The 13,962-nt window shown below is 47.5% G+C and overlaps 1 protein-coding gene across 1 annotated transcript in view; it reads left to right on the forward strand.

Annotated features, from left to right (window-relative positions):
• The window catches only part of SPATS2 (spermatogenesis associated serine rich 2), a 141,421-nt gene extending 136,252 nt beyond the window's left edge, over positions 1–5,169 (forward strand). Inside the window, exons 11-13 of the mRNA XM_059935829.1 lie at positions 1,169–1,271; positions 2,456–2,670; positions 3,738–5,169. Of these exons, the coding sequence (XP_059791812.1) occupies positions 1,169–1,271; positions 2,456–2,670; positions 3,738–4,049 (630 nt within the window). The 3' untranslated portion in view covers positions 4,050–5,169. The remainder of the gene's footprint in view (positions 1–1,168; positions 1,272–2,455; positions 2,671–3,737) is intronic.
• The last annotated feature ends 8,793 nt before the right edge of the window (positions 5,170–13,962 follow it).

Consider the following 13,962-nt stretch of genomic DNA (forward strand, 5'->3'; position numbering starts at 1 on the left):
AAATATTTCTGCAGGCTGACTAAGGATCTGTTTCTCTCCACGTTTTCAGTGTACTGAAGTGGGTGCTGTGCAATTTAAATGTCTTATTTCCAGATCATTTTATTTCCGTCATTCCTGTTATGTCTTTGGCTCAGGAAACCCTAGAATGTGTTTCAGAATTAATCTCAGACTGATATTACATGTCTGAAGGCTTTGTTATAGAGATTCATGTGCTTTCCTAAGCCACAGTATACTCTGAAGCTTTAGGACTTCAAGTCCCAGAGGTAATTTTTATTTCTCCTCTCCCATTTATTGCTTCTAGGTGCATCCCGAGGATTCTGATGCACTTGATTCTACCCCTTGAAAATCCAAAGTGGAATTAGGCCACCCCCAGTTAGAGGACTGCTCTGAGTTCAGTTCTTCTAAATTATATCTAGGCCTTTAACTTTTCTTTCTTACTCTCTTGTACATCTGAAAAAATGATTCCAGACTACCTTAGAAATTGTTTATTGAAACAGACCCCCAGAAGCACTTTATTCCTGACATGTTTCTAGCCCCACTATTTCTATAGTATAGTTAGTTTTTGACCCAAGGGGATGGTTACTTCTCAGCTCAGTCTGCTTAAAAGGATTAAATTACTTGCAGCATAAACTCTTCTCATTTGCAAAGCTGACTTTTCACATGAATGATTTTCCATCTCAAGAAATTGTTCCTATTACAAGGACTAACAAATCCTACTTTATGAAGCGGTGAAGTGGGTTTACTAAGGAAGTTTATATTAAAGAACACCAAATCATCTATTTAAATTAAGGAATCATTGTTGTAACTTATGAGCATTTCTGCTGCCTCTGCCTGTGTATAAAATGGAACAATGTGGAGAGTAGCTAACAGTGGAGAGAAAGGTGGTCCGCCATCATGAGTTCCTTCTTTCTCCAGAGTTTCTCTTGATTTACACCGAATGACCATTAGCATTTCATAAAGCTCCCAAATGGACTTATCTTTGGGCCCTTAAGGAAAATGACTGAATTTTGTCAATCACCCAGCATTGGTAATATGATGGCCATGTAGTGAACTTTGAAGCACAAAAAGAAAACACTTGAAAGTAATTGTTTCATCTCTTTATAGCAAGCTATAAATCCCACATATATTGTTTGTCTCACCTGGAGGCTTTTCTTTGTCTTTTCTCCAGCACTTTGTTAGTGAACGTAAATATGATGAGGATCTGGGACGAGTGGCCCGATTCACCTGTGATGTAGAGACCCTAAAGAAGAACATAGATTCATTTGGACAAGGTGAGGTGCTGAGAGATTCAGGGCGCCGGAGATGGTGATGAGAAGACCGCCCTCTACTAACTAGAAACTGAAGTGCTGATTGGCTTCTCCCCTGATTCTTCCTCAGTCCCTCTTGGGTTTTGGTTTGTTTGCTTGTTTTTATGAAAAGGAACTCTGAGATACCTAATAAGTCAGTGGACACAGATGCTTTGAGCTCTGAGGATAGGCATTTTCCAGCTCCCTAAATTTGCGGTCCTATTTTTTCATCATTTCCTGCTGAGCTGAGAGGTGTTTGGTATATAGTATAAAGAGCATGTAGCCCTGGAGTCAGACCAAGTTTTAATCCTTGCCTCTGCACTCTACATTGGGCCACTCGTTTTACTCCTCGGTGGAGATAACAATACCTGCTTTGCCTAGCGCATAATAGGTGTGTGTGGAGGTGGGGCACGGAGGTGCCTCTGTGGTGAGAGCTTGTAGCGACACATCAGTCAAACCCAGACCCCGAGCTCGGCTCCTCCGTTCTTTCTGTCTCGGTGTAAAAGTGAAATAAATGTTGGACCTAGGGCAGTGATTGTGAGCTCAACATTAGCCCAGGCTTAAAGCCAAGAAAAAAAATCTAGGGGGTACTTTTAGACGTTGAATTCTGACCAAACTTGAATTGAAAATATCAGTATTTTTCAGCTAGATTGATATTTTGAATTTGGAGTTATTTTTGCAGAAAGAGCCTTGGGAAGATAGATATTTGTTGTAAAGACTAGTTCTGTTCATGTGTAACTCATCTTGCCTCATTCAAATTTTTTAAAAAGAATTTGGCTTTTTATTTAACTTTTTCTTTCTTTTTGAAGTCTGTACTTTAGAATGTTCCTTGCATAGGAAAGCGAACATATGGCCCATACTATTGTTCCTAGGCTTAGTCAGCTGCTGGAGCCAAAGCCAGGAGTTTAGGTGGTAGGAAACGCCAAGAAGTCATTAGTTGGTGGGGGGATGGGCCACTTACAAAGCGGTGGGGATTTGGCAGGAGTGGAGGAAGAGGGCAGAAGGGAGATTTTCCTTCCCGTTACCTATTTATAAGCTTATCTTTACAAATACTCAGATAGACAGTTCTTTATCCTAAATTGCTCATTGTGAGATGGAGAAATAGGGAAAAGGTTACCCATCATGCTCTTCTATCATCTGACCACATATTGCTCATATTTCTGTCTCAGTGTCCCATCCAAAGAACAGCTATTCAACCAGATCTCGATGTAGCTCAGTTACAGCTGTGTCTTTGAGGAGCCCGTGTGATGCCTCCGCTGCTTCCCCTTCCACCTGTGCCTCTGCTCCCAGCCTTACAAGTGCTAACAAGAAAAACTCGGCACCAGGGGAGACTCCTGCAGCCACAGCAAACTCCAGTGGCCGGCCCTACCAGCCTCATCGAGAGGTAACCTAGCTTCCACACTGAGCAAGTTACGAAGAAATGCTGCCAGGTTGTCACAGCTTAAACACTGACTGCTCAGTACATTACCTTCCTCTCTTTAAGCCCATTCCACACCTATTTTGAATCCCTCCAGCCTCAGTTATTTCCAGAGAAAGCATTTGGTATGTATGTTCCAAATCACCAGCCAGTTTAGATTTCCTGTCGCCAAGACTGCTGACTTTCTGATGTTGGCAGTGATCCTAGCTTTGTAGGTAGTAGTATTGCCTGGTAATTGGTCACACTGGGAGTCATGTACCCATCTTGAGGTAGAAAAGCACCACAGTGGCAGGTTCACCAGAATGCCTCTGAAGCTGCAACTCCCTAGAAGCACAGTGTAGATTATATCAGGGAAAGAGAGAGAGAGAGCATGAACCTGGCAGGGCGGGAGTGAACACTAGAAAGTTGAAGCATAATCCACAGTTTCTTTTCCTTGGTTTGAAGGAGATACATAAGAGCAGTCCAAGGCAGTGCTGTCAGTAATTCTTCAGACTGGTATTACATTGGAATTGGAGGACAAAAATAAAATCCTACGCCGTAAGCTTTCTGGGTTGTAATGTGAAAGGTGTGTTAAATGTCACAGCAGCGTGATTTAATCTGTGGTTCATGATATATAGCAGAGTAGATCATAGTGATGTTTATTTTATTATTCCAGATGTTCATTATCTTTACAAATGGCTTATGATCTACAAAATTCAGACACGTGATAAGATACCTGCCCAACTGAGGGCTTGTAACAACTTCAGAGGATGCTCTTTCTTCCTTTTCTGCCCAGCTAAAGAAAAGCTCTTCAGTGGAGAAGAGCCTAGGGGTGAAAGGCAAAGGCAGGGGGTAAATAGTGAAAGATTTATTAATTCTGATTAGTGTCTAGATTGGATTGGCTGATCAAACTCTGTGAGTCTTAAGAGAGAACTGAGTCCCAAGCCTGGGATACCGCTCTTAGGCTTTTGGAATACTCCTAAATAAACTGAACTGGAACAAACGGGGTGCCCTGATGCCACAGTACTCTGAACATTGTCTTCTTTTATCCTTAGGTGTTGCCGGGGAACAGACGAGGAGGCCAAGGCTACAGGCCACAAGGCCCGAAGTCCAGTGACCCCACGAACCAAGGGCGACATGACAGTGGGGGTCGTTACAGAAACAGCTCATGGTATTCATCTGGTTCCAGGTACCAGAGTGCTCCATCCCAGGCGCCAGGAACCACTAGTGAACGGGGCCAGGCTCACTCTGCAGGGACCGACGGGATTGGAGCCAGCATGGAGCCCAGCCCACCCAAGCCCTCATTCAAAAAGGGGCTCCCCCAGCGCAAACCCAGGACCTCTCAGCCTGAAGCCGTGAAGTCTTGAGGGAAATTCCAGCTGGCCTGTCTCTTCTATCCCACACAGTTCAACTTGGTAACTGGACTTTAGGAAACTTGTAGTTAGATTTAATAACAAAAAGAAGTTTGCGCATTCACTTTTGATGCCATTCTAAATATTTTGGTTTCTTCTCTCCTTGTTTCTGCTTTACCATTTTTTTTTGGAAGGGAAGCTGTTTTTTCCCTTGACCTTTCCCAGTGATATGGATTGATTCTGACTGGTCATTTCCACCAGGAATCACCGGCACCTGTTGCCAGGTTTCCCAAGGGTAAGCAGTGTTCTTCGCAGTGCTCCAGGCCTTTCAGGGGCCTGAAGAGGCCCTCCTCAGCAACCCCTACTGTCCCGGCTTTCAGGAGGAGATGGATCAAGCAGCTGGTCTTGCGGCCTTTCCAGTCTAAGCAGAAGCCACACGTGCCAGTCAGGTTCCCTGTAAAAAACAACATGACCAAGAGAGGCAGTGAGGGGGTTGGGTACTGTCCTGGATTAGCCAGAGAAGAGGAAACTGAATTGGTGAAAAGGAAGGAACACTAGGAAGCATTTGAGAATCTGCCTGTGCTCCCAGAACGTGCCTGAGGTTGACACTCAGATCGGGGTTTCAGTCTCTTGCTTGGCACCGTAGCTTAACCTACAGTTTCTTCCAAATGCCCAAGCCTTGTTTCCTATTACCTTAGACTGCAAACCAGTCTAGGGAAGTCTATGGGAAAGTAGCATTTAATGAAAGGAAAAAAAAGTATTTCTTTGTTTCAGTGTTTGAAGATTTTTGTTGTTGTTCTCCCTCTTTCCTGATTCCTATTCTGACCCTGAACCAAATTTATAGCAATATAATTAGTGTTAATCTAAGGTGTTAACCGTCAAAAAATTGCCTCTGTCAATCTTTAGAGTTGAATAAATAAAAACAACTGCATAAACGTTCCTACGTTTGTTTCACAGCAGGAAGTGACTTCATTTCATTATCTGTTTTTCTTTGGGCCTCATGGGGTAGAAGTCACTCGAACAGCTTGTTCGGGGCTTAAATGAGGGTGTCCAATTCCTAAGTCATTTGTCCACTGCTTACCTTCAGAACCAAATTAAATGTAAAAGCCAGGATGAGCAGATGCAGCGGTTCCTCTTGGGAAAAGGTCTGTAGGAGAGGGAATGGTGACTTTCCGGAGGAGAGCCTACCAGTCAGAAAACCCGCAGCTGCCAGCAGCTCACCCAGGCAGCCAAAGGTTCTGTCCACACCCCTGTCTTCCACTGCCTGTCCCTTCACAGGAGTAGTGGATGTCACAATGTAATGGGGTTCCTGCGTGTAGCAGGTGGTGCTGGTGCCAGAACGCCACACCCACCCCAGCCTCTACGATTTAATAACAGCTGAGCTTTTTCTTCCCCAGCATTTGTTCTCCCAAGGCTGAAGCCCAGGCTATAAGTGGCAGTGGTGCAGAACTTAGCTGCCTCAGGGCTTCCCCTAGCTCTTTGGCTGAAGATGAGCTGCCGGGGTTCAGGTTGGTTGCACAGATTGAGAGAGAAAGAGAGAAAAAGAGTGTGTGTGTGTGTGTGTCTTTCAGTAAAGAAAACAATAGTCAAGGAGTACTAGGAAGCCATTTTCTAAGGGGCTGGCCACCTCATTTGGGGGAATTTATCCAACATCACCATCAGCCTGCTGGTATCAGGAAAAAGCCCTGCTTTTCTGATTAATTGCTTACCTACACTTTATAGGAAATCCAGAGATTGAAGTGGCCTTGAAGGATTATGAGGTCTATGCCCGTATCCAGGCAAGACTGTATTTAACCACCTAAACAGATGGGAAGCCACATGTTTGTCAAAACTGCCTTGAAGTTGAAGTTGAAATCTCCTTATAGAAAAATATTTGAAGACTTTTTTCTATGACCACAAAAAGTTTGAAAATTATGAAGTTTTTTTTTTTTACACATTGTTTTTAATTACAAAAGTAGCATTTAAAATATCAAATAATACAGAAATGTAAAAGGAAAAAGTTACTTTTCCACTTTTCCATTCTGTTCCTCAGGGGTAATAACTGTTAATAATTTGGCATATATCCTTATAAACCTTTTCAAAGCATATATGTGCTTATACACATAGATATGTAGGCTTTTTTTAAAATAAATTTATTTTATTTTTGGCTGTGTTGGGTCTTCCTTGTGGTGCGCAGGCTTCTCACTGCGGAGGCTTCTCTTGTTGTGGAGCATGGCCTCTAGGTGTGTGGGCTTCAGTAGTTGTGGCACGTGGGCTCAGTAGTTGTGGCACGTGGCCTCAGTAGTTGTGGCTCGCGGGCTCTAGAGCGCAGGCTCAGTAGCTGTGGCGCACGGGCTTAGTTGCTCCGCGGCATGTAGGATCTTCCCAGACCGGGGCTTGAACCTGTGTCCCCTGCCTTGGCAGGCGGACTCCCAACCACTGCGCCACCAGGGAAGCCCAATATATAGGCTTTTAATTTTTTGTTTTGTTTTTTACAAAAAAGGGAGCATACTATATGCATTCTACAATCCTTTTTTTAGATATGTCTAAACCATAATTCATTTAGGATCTCACGTTGTAGATATTCTCCTAAATTTGCCATTTGACTTTCTTCAGTGAAGAGAAGTGAGGTTTATCTGAAGTTTGAACTGTGCAGCTCATTCTTTGCTCCCCGCAGCATCTCTTCCTTCCAAGAGGAGGGAGGCTGTGTACCCTGGGCAGTTCCTGCTGTGCGTTCAGAGACATCCTTCCTAACCATCATTTCTCCTTCCCTTTCCATTTCCTCTTAGAGATCAATGTCCTGCCCTTTCCCAGCCTAAGAGATAAGATTGAAACTTCAGGTTTACCTTTGTCAGTTATGTGCCACTTGAGAGAGAAAATTTAAATTAGCGTGGCCTCATTAGGAACATCAGATATTCCGTAGGCCCCTTATTTGAGGCAGTTTTTTAAATTCACTTTTTAAAAAAGTGATACAGGCTAATTTTTTTAAAGGTACAAAAGGATACATGATGTGAAAGTGAAAAATACTTCCCTACCTTGTCCCACTCCTTACAAGAAATCATTGATAAGTTTCTTGTTTATCTTTTCACAAATTTTCTAAATCCAAACATACAAATATGTTTTTTCTTTCTTTTACATATATGGAAATCATATTATGCGTATTCCTAAGCAATTTGCTTTTTTTTAACTTGTCCTCACTTTTTATAACTAGTTTTTGTTTGGTTTTAAGAAAAATCAAAATATGTAAATGGTTTAAAAAAAAAAACAATTCAAAAGGATATATGATGAAAAATAAGCCTCCATCCCGCTCTGGACTATTTATTCCCTCCCCAGAGGCAACCACTGTTAAGTTTCTTATGTATCCCTCCAGAGATTTTCTGTATTTATATACATATATCAGAAGAATGTATGCTGCTTAGACCTCTTTCCATGTCAGTATACATAAATGTACTTTGTTCTTTCTATGGCTGCATAGTATCCCATTGTATAAATTTATCATAATTAGTTTTATCAGTCCCTAATGATGATTTTCAGTTTTTGGCTATTATAAGTATTGATGAAATGAGCATATTTCATCAATATAATACATACATCATTCATTACATGTGAGAGTGTATCTTTAGGATAAATTCCTAGGAGTGGAATTGTTGGATCATACAGTTATTGGTAAAGTACTCTTAAAAGATGCATGGATTCTCACCAACAGTGTTTGGGAGTGCTTTGTACAGTTGCTGAGCTGGAAGCTAAGGAGAGATAAAGATAACTAAAACACAGCCCTTTGTGGGGCTGATAAACTAGTTGGGGCAACTGACACATACAGATCAAAGAGTACAAGGTAATAGTATTGCATGAAAGAGCCTCGCTGTCTTCTGTGAGTAAAATGGAGAAGCACTGCTCGAAGGGCCTGTGCTTGAACTAGAACTATACCAGCGGTGATCAGGCATTTACTCAGTGGTTTATAGACAGGGTGACCTCGTATTTCAGAATCCCAAACCAGGGTACAGTCTTGTGAGTATGAAGGTATGTGTGGGGAACAACAGGATAAACTACTTTAGGTTGGGAGTGGCCTAGAAAAGCCAGGACACATGGTTATCAATCTGTGAACCTCTTTGGAGAAGGTCAGTAGAGTAATGGCTTGTTGCCGTTGGAAATTCTGCCATTTGACCTAACAAAATGAGGGTTTGTCTTGCCTGATCTACAGGGTTCATCCCACCTTATCCCACCTGGAGACGATTATATGCATACAGAAGCACACTTAAATGGAAGAAATGGCTATCCAAAATGGTACATGTTTGGAGGTCAGCAACTGATGCAAGGAGCTGTTTTGTCACTCTTTTAACCAGTTCAGAGTACCAGACCGTAACGCTGGTAGCCAGAACATCATACTGTAAAGTCAGCCCAGCTGGACTTCTGGTGGCTTTAGCCACCTGCGCACATTCTTTGATTCAAACATTGAGGCACCTGCTGGGTGCCAGGCACTGTGCTGAGTTCTGAGGCAAAGATAAATGGTTCCAGCTCTTTCCTCAACCACTTTGCAGGTGAAGGAACTAGAGCTCTTAAACTCTCGGAAGCAGTGTCGGGTGGCTGGGCAGTGTGGTAGAGTAGAAAGACCCTGGACTTTTGAGACCGATACTTGGCTTTTAATTCTGGCTTCACAACTTGGTAGCTATGTGACCAACTAACCTTGGGCAAATAACGTAACATCTTTGAACCTCTTCTTGAACTGGGAAGTGGAGACTGGTAACTACTTCATGGAGTGGTAAGGTAGGTATCAAGCAGGCGCTGAGAACAGTACCCTGGTGTCCAAGCTAACCTGTGACTAGTTAAACGTTCACTCACCATAACTCCTTTACTTTTCTGTCTCTCGTGCCCTGTCAAAAAGTGCATGAAAGACCTCCCTGATCTCCAGCCTTACAGACCTAATTAACCAAAAAAATAAATAAATAAATAAAACCAAAAATAACCAAAAAAATAAAATCAGAAATTAACCAAAAATGAAAAAAATAATATTTCAGTCACCCTATTCCTTCTGTAGCTTTTCTCCCCTGAGTGCATATCCCCCCAGCGTGGTGAGCTCTGTGCCCCCTTGTCCTGACAACTGTCAGGAAGCCACCCCCCACCCTCCCACCCCCGTTTCTGAGCTCTTTGGGTGACACAGGCCAGATGCTGATGGCACCAACATGGGCAAACAGGGAGCAAGGCTGTGGCAGAGTCCGAGGAGAGCCAGGGAACGTCATTTCCATACAGGCGCTGAGGGAGTTTTGTTACTAGTCTGTGACTCCCTACCAAGGGGAACCGCTATCTGAAGATTTTTCTGGGTGAGGAAACTCACCCACCATCACCACCACCAGCAAAACTGTTCTCCAGCCCACCCGCCCCTTCACAGCCGTCAAAACAGCAGGAACAAATACCACCCACTCTGATTCCCCAGGGAAAAGTCAGGTCTCCTTTTTATGTCTCTCTTCAACTTAACCCAGTTAGGCTTTCTCTGGAACTAGATTTCAGACAAACCTGTTTTCTGGTGCTGCTAGAACACGCAGGTTGAGAGACTGAGAAGATTTCTCAGACTCACTCCCTTGCTGACTGCAGGCAGGACTGATGATAAACTGCCCTTCCGGCAGGCGGGGCCAGCAGTCGACTGCAGTGTGTCCCCATGGCCTGAAGTCCGGTGGCTGTTCACAGTGGGCACTCATCAAAATGACCATACCGTCCCCTTTTAATAGGCTGTTTACTGAAGGATAGGACAAGGCACCCCAGCATTGTGGCACGGTAGCAAACTGCTGTCAACCTAGTTAACTCCCAGTTCAGATCTCTTTCTTCCACGTAACTAGCCATGCGATATACAACAGCTTATCCAGGATTCCCTTTTAGAAAGGTTATTGTGGTTTCCTCACACTAGGATCCTCCACTAAAAGAAAAGGGATGGCTTAGAATGAGACAGCTGAGGGGCGGCCAAGTACTGGAGGCCTCAGAGTGTTCCAAGATTTTGTGTTTGTTTTGGTGGGAATGGGGAACTTCAGCGAGGTTTCATGCTGAGCTCATTTCTGTGGTCCCAGCACCCAGGGGCAGGACAAGTGCTCAGGGGGACTTTCAATAACAACCACAACCACTTACTAAGCTCATCTCACTCTCTCCACAATCCTCTGAGAAAGGATCATTTCACAAATGAAGAAACTAATGCTCTTCAAGATTAGCGCCCGTCCCCCATCCCTGCCCAAGGTCACTCAGTGGCAGAGCTAGAATTGAAACCTAGACTAGTTTGCTTGACTTGAAAGCCTAAGATTTCCCCACCACACCACACAGCCTGAGAAGGAGAGACAGACCTGGGGACCTCCGGAAATGAGGGTGGAGAGAGTAGGAAGAGGAGAGGAGAGGGGAGGGGCCCTGAACTCTGTTCCTCGACAGCCACCTGTTCTCAGCGGCTGCACACAGCAACTGACTCCGCCTGCACTTGGCAGGGGGGCTTTTTCCATCTTTTGTGTCTTGAGCGGTTTTTTCCTCGCTTTGCTCTTCCCTCCTCTCTCTCCTTGTTCCTTTTGTAGATAACACTCCCACAGGCCTCCCACGGCAGCTCCAAAACGCAGCCTCCTGAGTTCCTCCTTGTTGACAGTGGCTCTGAGCTATCTCTGAACAGGGCTCCTCCTCAACCTTCCCTTCCCTGTGACTCCCCACTGAGGCCAGTGAGTCAAGAACTGGGGAAAGGGGCGAGGAAGAGGAGATTGTAGTGAGGAGCCCAGTGGTCCCTAACCTCCCCCCACACACCCTGCCGTGCCCTGTTGTCTTCTCAACTCCTCCCGACCCCCACCTTACTGTCTCCTAAATGTGGGCCCCTGCCCCGTGCGTGCGTGCGTGTGTGTGTGTATGCGTGTGTGTGCACGCATGGGGGGTGGGTGCGGGGGTTCTGTGGGTGGAAGGAGGAGGCAAGGAATTCACTATAAGCCAGGTCTGGCAGGAAGACCTGAGGGACTAGGTAAAGTGAAAGAGTGAAGTGGGTTGAGATCTAGACACTCATCTAGACAGAAAAGGCACCTTAAATCAGGCCAGGCCAAAGCAAAGGGACAGTGGCTGCATCTCTACCCCATACACACTTTCACACAAATTCTTTGAAGGGCAATGGGGGAAGGGGTTTAAAGCCCAAAACATTGCTGTTTCATTCTGTGATAAGAAGAGTGATCATAGCATTCAATAAACGTTAGTATATTTTCTTCTCCCGGAAATGGGGACCAGGGCACAAAAACAGTGACACAGGCATTGTGCCTGGAGCTTCTGGAGGAGACAGTGCATCTTAACCTCTCTGCCTCAATGTTTTCACCTGTAAATTGGCAATTATAACAGTGACTACCTCACAGTTATGGTAAAGATTAACCGGATAATCCAAGGAAAGCACTTAGCACAGTGCTTTGGCACCAAGTCGATCTCAGCTATGGTAATTCTTTGGGACACCCCACGTATTCTGTCTACCGCCTGCTCACCCTGACCCAAAGCATCTGGTTTGGCTTGATGTTCAAAACCAGCACAGGCGGATGAGCTTGAAGACAAAGTCTGAACACTTGGGCTTCCACGGGAGGATCATCTGGATCTGATGCACAACCCCAGAACACCAGTCCTTGTGAGCGCCACACAGCTAGCCTGGGGTTGTTCCTGAGTCCTCACAGTGGGAGACAGCTATGCTGGAGTGAGGTAGACTCTGGACCTGGGGTTGGGAGTGTGTCAGGGTTGGAACCTTAGCCATTTACCACCTTGGTTACCTTGAGCAAGTCTCTCCTTTATCTCTGCCTCTGTTTACTCATTTGTGAGATGGACAGTAAGTAGCATCTACTCTGCATATTTCACGGGGCTCCTATAAGATTCAAAATCAGAGAATAATGTTTACATGCTGCAAATGTCACACACTGTTCTAGATCCTTTAATCTTTTAATCCTAACAACCCTCTGATGTAGTTATTGTCCCCGTTTCACAGAGAAGAAAATTGAGTCACGCAAGGAAAATCACAACAGCAAGTGGCAGAACTATATTCGAACCTGGGTAAGTAGCCTGGTTCTCAAGTTGGGTGCTTTCCACCATAGCCTCATCCTTTCTCTCAAAGTGAGCCGATTCCTAAACTGCACCCGCCCCTCAGCAGTGTGCTTGAACATCGCCTGGAGGGGCAAAGAGGAGCCTTGGGGGAGGGATTACTGTGCAGCCCTGGACCCATGTGAGAGGGTGGGAGGTCGGGGTCGGAAGCAAGATCTGCAGCCTCCTTAGGGTCGTGCTTCCTGGGAGCGGGATTCCAGGATTCAGAGGACTGGGGGAGGGGGACGCTTCCTCTTCTTCCTGCCCAAGCACCAGCTCATTTTAATACAGGTGCCTGGGGCTTTGGCCCTTGTCACAGATGAGGGGTGGGTGGAGCGGGGGACACTCCTTCCTTTCCGATGCTGCTGACTACGGTTGTGTCTCCTAGAGGGGTGGGGGCGCTGAGCCTTCCGCATCACTCGTTCGGGAACAAATTGCTGTTTTGGCCACGGCGGTTCCTCTGGGCGCGGGCGGTAGCCGCGCTCTCTGGCAAATCGTGGGAGGGAGGAGGAGCGGCGCTGGCAGCGCGAGGCTGGTGGGACCGACGCAGCGCTGGAGACCAGTGAGAGACTGCCGCCCAGTGCCCGGCTCCGCACTGCCCGCCGGCCCCTCCTCCCCACCCCCTCACTGGAGGTGGGGGTCCCTGCAGCCCCCGCTCCCCCTTCCGCGCAGAGCCTAGTTCTCTAAGACTAAAGGCGCTGGGGCAGCGGAGACTCGGTCCTCTCATTCCCCGCCCGCAAAGACCCACTAGCGCACGGTTAGGAAGTTTCCCCCAGCGTCTGACATCTAGTGTACCCTGTATTTGCAACCTGACCCTTCAGCGCAGCCTGGGAGCGGCAAAGGGGGACAGAGAGAAACACAGGGGAAAGACAAAGGATCTGGGGCGCCCCCATCCCCACACACCTCATTTCCACTCCCCACCCCTCCACCTCCCGGGCACACACGGAGAGCGTCTAAACCTTATTTCCAGGACTACCCACCCTCCAATTTCCTGGCAGCTCCAGCCAGCAGCGGCGTCGCTTAGTGACGGATCGATCCATTCCCTGGAGGGTCAAGCTGAGGCTAAGAAAGGCTTGGATGCCAAAAAGCTGGGTTTAGACCCCCTCCCCCAAATCTCCTTTTAGACTTCCCCTGCCCCAACCTCCGCCAACCACCGGTCTTCACCACCTCCACCTGCTGGCCCAGCCCCCTTTCCCATTACATTTTTCTTATGGGAAATCTTCTAAACCACGCACCCCCCGCTCATCCCCCGCCTGAGCTCTCCTCAGGTCCCTCCGGGGGAGGAGAGGCTGCCAGGCTCTCTGAGAACCCCCATGCTGCAGAGAAAGACGCCTCGCCCCTGCGGCTGAGTCTGCCCGAGCGGGACCAGGCGCTTGCCCGTCGTTCTCCGAGGGGCGGGCGGGGCGGCTCGGAGTGGCCCGGGCGACCTGCGTGGCGCGGGTAGGGAGGGAGGGCGCCGCTTCCCCTGCTCCCGCGAGGTCCCGAGCGGGGGGGGGGGGGATCCCTCGGCAGGAGGCCTGTCCCTTTAAGGAGGCAGCCCTGCCTGGGTGTGCCCCGTCTCCATGGTTACCCCGGTGCTGGCTGCGGGCGCCGGAGGGAGGGAGGGAGGCTGCCGCTTCTCCCCGACAGACGGAGGTAGCTGCGGGGATCTGGTGCCCAACGGAGCCCGAGCCGGAGCCGACCCGCAGCCGAAACGGGAGCCCCTGCTGCAGCCACCTCGAGCCGAGGGTGCCGAGAGCACAGCGGGCGCGGAGCCGGGAGTCCGGGAATCGTGGGCGGCCAGGGCGCGAGGAGCCGCGCGACATGCTCCGGGCCCCGACGGCGGGGACGCCCCCTTGCGCGCGGGCGGCTGGCGGGACCTGCGAGCCCGGGGTGGGCATTGCTCCCCGACGGCTGC

The sequence above is a fragment of the Balaenoptera ricei genome, chromosome 10 (genome assembly GCF_028023285.1).
Source record: "Balaenoptera ricei isolate mBalRic1 chromosome 10, mBalRic1.hap2, whole genome shotgun sequence".
NCBI lineage: Eukaryota > Metazoa > Chordata > Mammalia > Artiodactyla > Balaenopteridae > Balaenoptera > Balaenoptera ricei.